This window comes from Telmatherina bonti (genome assembly GCF_933228915.1).
Source record: "Telmatherina bonti genome assembly, chromosome: 8".
Taxonomy (NCBI): Eukaryota; Metazoa; Chordata; class Actinopteri; order Atheriniformes; family Telmatherinidae; genus Telmatherina; species Telmatherina bonti.
This window is the reverse complement of record NC_136626.1, coordinates 20,698,782-20,711,106: the sequence shown is the minus strand read 5'-3', so window position 1 is coordinate 20,711,106 and position 12,325 is coordinate 20,698,782. Positions and strand designations below refer to the sequence as shown.

General features: G+C 35.0%; 1 protein-coding gene across 1 annotated transcript; it reads left to right on the top strand.

The window, feature by feature from the left end:
- Window positions 1-6,649: 6,649 nt before the first annotated feature.
- LOC306759875 (afadin- and alpha-actinin-binding protein-like) lies at window positions 6,650-12,242 on the top strand (the record flags this gene model as incomplete). Its single annotated transcript, XM_079245621.1, has 14 exons — window positions 6,650-6,691; window positions 6,960-6,999; window positions 7,311-7,462; window positions 7,752-7,955; window positions 8,219-8,329; window positions 8,407-8,542; window positions 8,839-8,914; window positions 9,280-9,460; window positions 9,702-9,852; window positions 10,363-10,499; window positions 10,768-10,941; window positions 11,028-11,145; window positions 11,875-12,016; window positions 12,101-12,242. 14 exons carry the CDS (start codon window positions 6,650-6,652, stop codon window positions 12,240-12,242), a joined length of 1,806 nt encoding a protein of 601 aa, XP_079101747.1.
- Window positions 12,243-12,325: the final 83 nt, after the last annotated feature.

The following is a 12,325-nucleotide window of genomic DNA, read 5'->3' as shown; positions in this document are numbered from 1 at the left end:
GTAACCAGCAGTTCTCTCTAACAGGACCAGGATGAGGGAAGAAAGATTATCATCATGTGGTGGACTTTTCTGCCTCATCTCCAAGCAGGGACAGCAGACGCTTTCCGTCCCAGTAAGAGAAACTATCCAACAATAACTAAATAACTGTCATTTCATCAAATGTATTTGATGATTTATGTATTGATTGACTTTATATTGATAGTTTTTGAAAGATATGGTAGGTAAATATTTGATATGCATGCAATATGCTGTACCGAGTCATTATCAGCTCCTGTAGCTCGTCTCCTCAAACAAAATTTTCTTATAGCATCACAATCAGCCCCAAATTCTAGTAGATGAAAATAAAAAACAAAACAAAACGATCCATAAAAATCTGGCATGTGGATATTTTGATGAATGTTGTAAATGATCACTGATGTCTGACTAAATTAAACAGAAATTAAACAAAAAAACAATAATATACTATTTGTGGGCATATGGATTGCAATGAGAGTCCAAAACAGAGTCTTTAGTTACAAATGGAAAAGTACAGAAAATGCAATCAAGGGAATGCAGAAAACAAATTGCTGTACATTTATTGAATCTGATGACTGAAAAAACTACTCTGCTGCTAACATTAATTTTGACAAGAATATACCTGTTTGGTTTGAGTTTTGTTACATAGAAAACACATATTTATTTAGCCATGGATACAAGCAGACCTCGGCAAATAATTTATTTGATAAGATTTTAAGTACATTTACCTCCATACAGCAAATGTGCAATGTGCTGCCATCTAGTGGAGGAGAAGCAACACCGCATTCCCCAGACAGTTGAACGACATGTGACTCTTGTGGAGGTATATTACCAAATCCAGTGACTGACTGAGGCTGGGCAGCAGAAGCTCAGAGTATTTTATTTAAAGCTTGAGCACAGAGGAAAAAAGGAGGAAAAGACCACTAAATTTTAACATTTACATATACACAAAAACAAAAACTAAAGAAAGGTTCCTGCCAGTGCTGAATTGGTTTAGGAACCACAATATTCTATTTACTTTACCATGTTTAATGTTCATTTCACAGGGACAGACACAACACATCTATCATTCCAAGCCTTCTTAAAGGCACATTTTTATCTTCTGCTTTTGCCACAACCAAGTGCACATGTAGATCAAATTTAAAAATAACATACTGAACAGTATCAATGTACAGCAAAATTATTTACAATCTGAACAATGCATTTAAAATGCTACACTACCTTTTTCAATTAGCTCAGCCCTGGCTTTGAATGTTAACATTTGGTTATCAAATTGCCTTCTATGAATAGGTTGCCAGATCCTGAGTTACTGATGCTTTTTGATCTGAGCACCTGGTCTGGGTTCATCTGATTAATGACCCAGGGGCTCAGTCACCTCACTCTTGCTCACCACCTCACATGCAGCTCCATGTACTTCACTGACGTGCACCCGCATCTACAATATACCACTTTTACTGCCAATTTTACATGCCACTCATTTTTATATATAGCTTATATTTTAGTAAATAAACTATATGTTACTGGCATGTTCTGTGTCCTTTCCTATGGGTTATGACACAAATCTCTGAGTTTTCTTTAAACTGTTTTAAATATGTTTAAAAGTGCTAAACTCTATGACACTCAAACAATTCAAATTCCTTCTGCCTTGACCGAAAACAGTTTTGTTCAATATTGTAGAATTAAATGTAACAGAGACAGCTCCTCAAGCCAATATGATGTGTGCACCAAAACGTCCCAGAAGCTGTGGTGGTTTTCTTTAGCAATCATCTTTAAGAAAGTGAGCACGAACAGAAACATCTCCTTCAAAAGTGGCAAGTGTTTTTCTTTTATTTATTTATTTATTTATTTTATATTTACTAAACATAATATTTTGAGCTTATTCTTTTTTACTATGATGGCCTAGAAAAAGGAAAAGCTTGGAATCCAGTTATTGAGTCCAAAACAGATGGTTTTGCAATTTTAAAGTTTTTGTTTATGACTTTAAACACAGTGCCTTGATCATAAACTTGACCATCCTGGACTCTTTGGCATAAATGTGTGCTATCAAAAAATATATTAAATAGACGTTCTGTTTATGTCCATGCTCAGCAAGAATCTGAAGTCAATTTATTTATGTATTACCCTTCGATCTTCTATTCTCAAAAGAATAAATCAGCTGGCTGTTTACTAGTGGACTTTATTGTTAATTCAGACATAAAGAGGATAGGCGATGACTTTTTTCTTCTCATATTGTCTCCTTTGAACTAAAGGTCATTAATGTCGTATTGTTCAGTAACAGTAACTTTGTCAGCTTTACTTTGTTGCCAGTCTTCTCCAAAGGGTGGATACTTTCCCAAACTAATTTAACTACAGTAATTATTTTATTTACAACATAGTTACAATCTGAGATGCCTGAAGGTAAAGATGCTAATGCACGGAATAACCTAGATAAAGCAGGACATTTAAATCTTGTGAACACAGACAACCCCGCAATCCTTATTTTAATTGTCTCTTTAAAAAAATTATGAATTATGCAAAGGCTTTTATATTGTTTAAATCTTAACAGATATTCAGCTATTTATAAGGGCATCTTTCCAATATTTTTCAGTATTTTGACATGTCACATGGCTTGAGGTTATCAGCAGCTGTCTCTGTTCTCAATTTACAACAATTGGACAAAACAATTTCCCTCAAGAGTCTATGTTGCATGATATTCATGCTTGAGAGATGACCAGTATAGCCCTGGATCTTCTAATACAGTTTTCAATCCTGAAACGCTGCCAGAAACCATTTTGCATTTCCTCTTTCACCAATACTCTGTTGGGAAGCAAAGAAAACCAAGTGCTCTAGTTTTGGCAGGAATGTTTAATCATTTTGTCTTATTCTTCATTTTGTAGTGTGTAAAATGTTTCAATAGAAATCCTGCACATATTGTTTGACACTAAAGATTTAATCACTAATAGAAAATGTTGCCATAGCAAGGATTTAGATGGATTTGGAAATGTGCCCTGACAATAAACTAGCATGTATCCATTTTAAATGAAGCTGCATGGACAAGCAGCTTCATTTAAAATGGACAATAACAAGTTGTTTTTACAATGGCTTTCAAAAGTGTTGCTGAATCAGTGACCTCCACAACAGAAACACAATATTTGTGTCTTTTTTTTTCTTCTTTAAAGTATCAAAATCATTTCAAACATTTTTTGTACAGTGTGAGCCTCATGTACCAGATATTTAAAACAAAACTGAAGTATTTTGTGTCTTAAAATGTCTAAAGTTGAAATATCAAAGATCAAAAGACATCCAAAACCTACTCCCTACATAAAACAATATTGATTTTATCTGTTACCTGGCTCTCTCAAGGGAACCAAAGCACTATCCATTTCTGGTATGCTTTATTCGCTTGGTAAAATAAAACCTATTTTTTGGGAGGTGCCTGTGTGATTATAGGGGAGGCTCTTACTCCTCTGCCTCAAGGGACAGGGCTCACTGCTGACTCCTGTGATGTCTTGCTTAGAAGTGGCCTCAGCTGTTGCTCTCCGCCCTCCATCAAACACTAATGGCTTTGTTTAAAATTCAAAGGGACATATGCTTTGCAATACGACTCCGTCTCATTCAGTCTGGTTCCTTATACGGTTCTTAATCCAACGGGGTGAAAAGGGAAGTAAGCAAACAAACAAACAAAAAACGAAGATCATGAACTTGGTCCACAACTTAGTACAACTAAATCCAGTGCAATACTCATATAACCATGTAAAAATATGTAAAATTATATTATTTTGTGTTGTGGAAAAGAGCTGTCCTTGTGACCCTGCCCTGGAATGAGCAGGTATAGCTATTGGATGACAGAATGAAAAGTTTATCCCATCAAAAATACGTGTTCAAAGATGTAACTTATTGGGAAATATTTAAATAAAAATATGCTGAGAAGTTGGTCAGAGCTGATAAAATGGTGGTCTTAATCAAACATGAAAATGATCAAGTCATGACAAAGACTGTCATGACAATTTAAGTTTAACAAATTAAGAGAGATAAAAACTTATTGATGAACATTCTTTCTATTTTAATTTAGCCATTGAGCTCTTGTTTTACACATTGATTGAATTGTATTGCTCCACTGGAAACGTAATATGATAATAATAAAAATAAAAGAAATAAATAAAGTTTATTAGTTTTTTCTATAATGAGTAAAAAAAAAACAAAAAAACCCCAAAAAAACCAAACTTCTCTCTATCGGTCTCTTTATAAGGATGTAAAATTGTATTGTAACCTTGATTTTAAGGAAGGAATCAGACAAATATTAAATCAATGATTGTAAAATAAGACCATCAATCTTCTGATTTGGTTTTGTATATTTGTGTTTCCAGTGCAATCAAGTTGTTAAATTGTATTTTGCTTGGCCTACATACATTATGATTAATTAAAAATAGCTATTTTGTATATTCATGGGATAATTTTACATTTTGTAAGTTAACATTGCACAGTTAATAATTTTCACTGTCTTATTGGACTTCATTTATTAAAACCTTTAAAATCATGGATATTTGCTATATCATTACTGTATTATATAACACATGTTATTAGTAAAACAATGCACTGGATTACAAAATAAAGTAGTATGCTGTTATTTACTTGTTTTTAATATGCTTATGTTCTTTACTGCGATCATTTAGCAGACGCTTTTATCCAAAGCGACTTACATATTGGATTATGTAAGTTCTGGCATTATTTTTAAGCTCCAAAGACAGAGTTTCAACCCCAATAAATTGGCACTATTAAACATATTTTAAAAATTAATTGCCACTCATAACGCTTGAAGTAGCCCCTCTGCCAGCAGCCAGTCATATTGAGCCATGTTTGGTTGCTAGACAACGAGTCATCCAATTAGCGCTGTGTTTGGTTTGTGTGCTCCGGTGTGCACTGTCAAACGGACGAGGTTTTAGGGGGCTTGAAAACAGTCGATTGTGAAGACACAATCGATTATGTAAGTTTTCAAATCCTTTTGTGTTGCATTTGTTTGTTATGAAAACAGTTTAAATGTCTCCTGCCGGAACTACGCTTGTTCGGGACAGACGATCATTTAGGTTTGACAACAGATTGTTACGAGGGGGAGCTGTTGGTGGTGGTCTAAGTCGGTAATTTAACTTTATATATTATTAAAATAACTTAATGAGGTTTGCTTTTTATTTTCTGCTAAAAAAAACTTTGATTATATTCGAAAAGTACTACATCTACAGGCAGCTTTGCTATTATGTGCTGTTTAAGTAACAGACTAAGGGAGCACAGTTAGCTTCCTTTTCCATGCATGACTGTCAAAAGGCTGGAAGTTGTAGTAAATGATCCAGAACTGGTTAGTAATATCATTACTTTTCCACTTTTCCTGCCGGTATCTATCTATCTATCTATCTATCTATCTCTCTCTCTCTCTCTCTCTCTCTCTCTCTCTCTCTCTCTCTCTCTATATATATATATATATATATATACACATATATATATATATATATATATATATATATATATATATATATATATATATATATATATATACATATATATATATATATATGTATATATATATACATATATATATATATATATGTATATATATATACATATATATATATATATATATATACATATATATATATATATATATACATATATATATATATATATATGTATATATATATATACATATATATATATATATATATATATATATATATATATATATATATATATATATGTATATATATATATATATGTATATATATATATATATACATACATACATATATATTTTTATATATATATATATATATACATATATTTTTATATATATACAGTATGTGCAGTTTCAACAATTAATACTAATTTGAAATAAAGTTAGAAATAAATAAAGTTTAAAAAGTTCAAATAAATAATAATTTTAAAGTAAACTAATTACTAACAAGCCCAAATAACCCCTGACACAAGTATCTACAATAACCTAATGTTATCTCCTGTAATCCCAAACAACATTCTTCCTGCAAAACAAACAGCAAATATTTATGCACACATTTATCTGACCATTTTGGCCGTGCAACTAACAAGCCATTCTGTTACTGCTCAGTTTTTAATTTGAATGGGTGAATTATGGGTTTGAGTTAAAGGTTAAGACTTTTTGTGTAGTCAGTCTAAACTGGATCTGGCCTTGTTAAGCTTTGCGACTGTATAGGGCTTGCCATCTGTCACATCAGACTGATTAAATATCCCTGAAAGCAAATTGTATATCTGCTCAATTTACTCAACTCAACTTTTCAGAGTTAATATGTAAAAAAGGAAAAAAACTCCACAAAGTTAATAAAACAGTTGTTACTTGATAAGTATATATGCTTAAGATGCACTTTTTGTTCCTTTTTTTTCACCTTTTATATCCTTAGTTGATGGTTTTAGTGGTGCCGCAAACTTTAATCAGAAATTCTTTGGAAATTTTAGTAGTATATTTGTTTTCTTGACACATGGAACAAGATCTGTACCTTTGCTTTTTTTTCCTTTTACTGTCTGTCCCTGCAAACAAACCAGCATGTTGTCTGTCTGGGATTAGGCTGATCAGATGATTAGTGCATTGCGTTAAGAAGGCAGCCTAGTCTCCACCTGTAACGGGTTAAACACCATGAGGCTGTTGACTGACAAGACCATCATCAACATTATAATTGTAATCAGTGTTTTAAAAGGCTCTTTTCATGTGCATTTAATGTAGAACACCAAACAACCTGTTGAAACTCTGTTGTTTATTATCTCTTGTCATTCAGTAACCTGTATGTTTCTATTTCTAACCACCGCATGTTCACTCCCAATGCCTTGTAATCCATAATGTGGTGAATGGCCACTGCTAATCTGACCGTCTATTTCAGGACTATGTAGGTGGATCTTGTGGCCAACGTTTGTAATCTGCACATGCAGTAGATGATCCAGTCACGTAGCCTAACGGCTGCACTGTAACAATGCCTGAGTCCTCTGTGGGTGAGTTTAACTTTTTAAATCCTTTGAGAACAAGTGAGACTTTGCTTTGTGTGAACAAGTGACTGTTATCAGCTCTTGGTAACACTTTAAACTACATCAGATACTGTAAAATATTTTGTAGTGTTGATTTGATCATGTTGGAGCCTACAGCAGTACTGCTGTGTTTTGCCAACAGTTTATAGTTTTCTTGTAGTCAAAATCAGGCAATTTAACAGCTGAATATGATTAAAAACATTTGCTGGCATATGTAAATTAACATTTGACAATATTAGTGTATAAATTTGACCTACTTTATTTTTTCCTCATACAAGTCAAGGACGTCCGCTGCGGCTCTGTTGAATGTAGAACACCCCCCATGAGGCCATTCAGCCAGTCCTCCCTGCCACTGCACAAAAATTCCTACATGCTCAGTACCTTCTGCACACAGCACAATGTGCAAGAATGCCTGTCACACATCAGTCAGGTTAGTGGGTTTTAATGCGTTTCTTATGTGGTACAATTTGTAATTCTTGAAAACACATGTGCCTAGTGGTTGATTTTATCTCAGTGGAAGGTATCATACCCATAAAAGCAATCTCCGAGGTTTGGCTGGTAATATTTAGAGCCCTAAATATCATCAAGCTAATATCTGAAGCTAGTAAAAAATCTTCATTTCAGGCATAATTCCATAAATATAATGAATACTGACTAAAGATTTAAAGAGAATGCATCGTCATGGTTTTCCAAAACCTTCCGCCGTTCTTCCTTTGCAGGAGGTGTCATCACTGGGTCTCCCACCAGTTTGGAACGAGTCAGGTGGTGCCTCAGAGCTGAATATTGTGGCTGTGCTTAATTGCATGTATGACCTGATTCAGTTGCATCGCAGAGGTCTCAGAACACTGGAAAACATGGAAGTGGAGCAGCTTAAGTCAAGCAGCAATGTGGACTTCTTGCAGCTCACAACCACTCGTCTAAAGGTAAAAAAAACAAAAGCAGAAGACTCATTTTTTTCTTCTACTTTTGATGTTTTTTCAGAGTATAATTCATTATGGACCTTGCCTTTTGCATTACCAGCTATGAACACTAAGTGTGTACTGAGTTAATGTGCAACCTATATTAGAATGTCATTAAAGCACATTTACCTAACCCTTGTGATTTCTGAAAGCCAAATTCATCCCTCTGAGTTTTCAGTTCATTAAGTTAGGCTCTAACAGGCTACGCTGACATTTACTATTTGCAGGAGCAGCTTGAACTTTCTAAAAGAGAAAACACAGGGCTTTTAGAGAGAGAACGACAACTTCAGCTCAAAGTGAGAAGTCTGCAGAACTGCCTGAAGAATGAAAAAGAAGAGGTAAAATGTTAACAACACCGGCTGACAATGAGCGATGAATGCTAAGAACGCATTAACATGTTATTCCTTTTTCTCAGGTGCAAAAACTTCAGAACATAATTGCAAGCCGGGCCAGCCAGTACAATCATGATATGAAAAGGAAGGAAAGAGAATTTAATAAATTAAAGGAACGATTAAATCAACTTCTGGCAGACAAAAAGGAGAGGAAACAAGGTAATGCAGAAGCAACCTTTGCAGCAGTGCTGAATATTTTTGAATAAAAGACACACTAAGCTTTTACCCTTCACAAACATTTAAACATCTGGATCTGGGTTTGAGCTTTAGAAGGATGGAGGAGTTGGGGGTTGGGCATTATGGCCTCTGAGATGCTTGGCCGGGGGAACTGGGGTGGACACTGTCCTGGGCGGGTGGCTGTCTGGAAAGGCCATTGAACCAGTTTCTCTGTATAAAAACTGAAAATTCACATGACCTGTATCTGAACATCTGCATTTGTTTTTCTTGCGTTCCAGCCATTGACGTTTTAAACAACATCGGGAGAGCTGACGGGAAGAGGAGCCTTTGGAAAACTGAAAAGACAGAAGCAAAGTAAGTTGTCATATAATTATGTTTATTTTTCCTACTATTTTGTTAGTGTGAACCTTGTTTTTTCAAATTAAGATTTTCTTAATCACAACCTGAAGGACTACTGTCCAACCCTCCCTCCCAATATACGATGAATTAAAAAAACCAAAAAAAAAAACACAACATATTCTGATGAAGTACTTCAGTCCTTTTTCAGTGGAATCGGCTCCTCTTACATTTTTCCTGGTGACACACATTTCATTTTTAGAAGTACAAACTAGAAGAGGCTCTGTTGGAGCTGCAGTGCTTTTTTCAAAAATGAGAGTGTGATTGGCTCCTGTTCTATAAATGATGAAAAAATTGGATATTTGTGTTTTTTTCCTCCTAAGGCATGAGGGGGAAATGTATAAAACTCTGCTGAGCGACTATGAGACCAGACAGAGGGAGCTGATGCTGGAAAATGCAGAGTTAAGAAAAGTGTTGCAGCAGATGAAAAAAGACATGGTCTCCATACTGAGCACAAGAAAACCGTCTGTAAAAGACGACAAACACGAACATGGTGTTATACAGGTGAGACAACTTGTTTTACTTGTTTCTGTCTACCATAAATATAACACCTATTTCCGCGGCTTCATTTGTTCTATGAGCTAATGTTCTACACACTTGTGTGCTTATTACAGTGTTTTTTTTCCTTTACTTCTTCAATTTTAGCATCCAAATGAGATGAATATACACCTAAAAGTTAAGGGTCTCTCAGTTCAATTTTATATACTTACCCAGTGATTAAAATGTATTTTCATTCTAACTTCAGGCTGCTTCAGAGGAGGAAGAGGAAGAGGTCTTCGACTCCAGTAATGAAAGCACAGATCTGCATTGTGTACATGCCCGAGAAAAACTGACCAACAGTATTCGCCTCCAGTGGAGAAGACTCAAAAGCCACGTGGAAAGACTAGACAGCCAAGGTAGTCTGGCTATATCAATGTTTCAATTCTTAAACTTGTTATGAATTTCAGGGAATCAGAAAGTGCTTCTCCTAACAAAATAAAACATCTGTAGTCAGTTCTTTCTACTTTTAAATACTATTTCCATGGAAAACTGAATTAAAGCTACAGAAAACAGAGCTGGCAAATTGTTACAACAAGCAGAATGGGACAATTTTTATAAGCAAGTTAAAAAATATCAGCTTTTATGCAGAAGTAACATAAATACAGATATTTTGCAGAATTATTAGAACAGAAAAAAACGTAAATAATTAACATGAATAAATAAAAAATTAACAGAAATTTTGACCAGATTAAGACTTTAGCATAACAGAATCTTTAGAATCTCACTTTACTTCTCAACATTAACATAATAATAGGTACCTCATTCAGGGAGACATAAACATGCTTTTTCTACAGGTGATGTGGGAGGTTTTTTTTTTTTTTTTTTTTTTTTTAAGAAAAAGCTAATTTCCTGTGTTGTTTTTTCAGTATCTTTGGTTCAGAGTAGTGAGAGGAAAAACAGTGATGCTGTTCCCCGAGAGACTCATGAGGATGAGATGAAAAGGCTGAAACTGGAGATCCAGCAGTGCAAAGATTTTATTCAAACGCAACAGCAGCTTCTACAGGTAAAGCTGAATTTATCTGCAAAAGTTGGTCACTACTGAGTATGTTAATTTGATCTGTAAAAGTCTTAAAAAGGGATTTTCTGCACCATCAAACACAGAAAGATGTTATGAGAAGTTAGCTTCCTTTATTGGAAATGAGACTGAGTCCCCCCCCATGTAAAACAGTTTGTGTGATGAAAAAAAAAAAGATTTTACTTTGAATTGAAAACAGTTCCATAATTAGTTTAGCTCTGACGCAGACTACAAACCATTCCCTCTCTTCTTGCAGCAGCAGCTGAGCTCTCAGTACGATGAGGAAACGTCATCACTGCCAAATGACAGCTACATGCCGCAGGAGAAGGAGCGCCTCAGAGACGAGTGGAAAACCTTGGAGGAACAGAGAAAGATATTTGAAAGGGAGAGGAGGAACTTCACAGAAGCAGCTATTAGACTGAGCCATGAGGTGATTACAAACATAATTTGTCTGACTCCAGTTTAAATGTTTGGACTTCGTTTTTAAGATGACTGTTTTTCTGATTTACATCTCAGAGGAAGGCCTTTGAAGAAGACCGGGCAATGTGGCTGAAGCAACAGTTTTTAAGTTTGAGTCCATTTGGAGACTCAAAGAAGCTCCCATTGTCAAAGTCAACTAGTGCCTTTTTGAGATGTAAGCGACCTTTCCTTTAGCTACTACATGGATTTTAAAGTAATTTTATATCATTTTCCAACCTTAAACTCTGTGATTGCTTTTAATGGCACATAGACATTTATTAAGCACATTCTTGGAGCTGTTGTTGCCCTGCAGCATCCTGGGGCTAAAAGACCTTACCTCACATTTTTTCCCAGTCCGTGGCATCATGTTACAGCCTTGTTTTTCTGAATAGCACCGCGAAACTCACTTGCCAACACACAGATATTAACACACAAACTGTTTTGAACACAGACCATGGCTTATTTTGCAAAGACATGCTAGAAAACTTTATTGGAAAAAAACAAAACAAAAAAAAAAAAGACAAAAAGTGACGAAACAAGAGATAAGAAAAGAATCATAAACTTGACAGTTAGTGGATTGAAAAAAAACTCAGTGCAGAGACAGGAGACAAGACAAATGCTGAATAAGTTCAGGAAATCAGCCACTGGTCATTACAACTGCTTTAAAAATCACAGATGCTTCCCATTTATTTGTAAATCTGGAAATGATGACTAATCAAGGCAAGATGTGTTTGCAACCAATTCCAAATACTGAAGTTCTCAACATTTACAAAAATGCTACTGTCAGTTTGCTGATCATGGGGCCGTGATAGAAGATGCATCTTTCTGGGAAAAAAAAAGTTATTAAGGAAAAAAAATTGTGCCAGTCTCCAACAACCCTTTAGTTATTGTTCTATCTTTGCAGCTGAAACCGCAGTGAGCACACTGCAGACTTCAGAAAAGCTCATTGAATGTCATTCAGACTCGGCCTCTCCTTCACCCCCATCTGTCCCGTCGCCTTCCATGTTTGAGCCAATTCCCACATTTTGCCTTATCCCAGAAAAAAGGTATGGTGTCCATATTTGTCCCTTGATTTCTAAAATACTAGTACATGTAGTTATCCTTAATTGTCTGTAAATTGTGACTTTCAGCTCAAAGAAACCAAAACAAAAGACTGAACACACTGATGAACCAGGGACTCTTTGTGGAAATGTTCCCATCCAGTGCAAACAGTGGAATGACAGTGAAGACTTCAACAGCCAGATACTTATACAGAAGCACAACTCTTCATGAAGTCAAGTAGTTTAATCATATGAAGCAGGAATTGTGTTAAATGTGTCAGTAATTATGTAAGATTTAAGAAATGTGTCATTGGT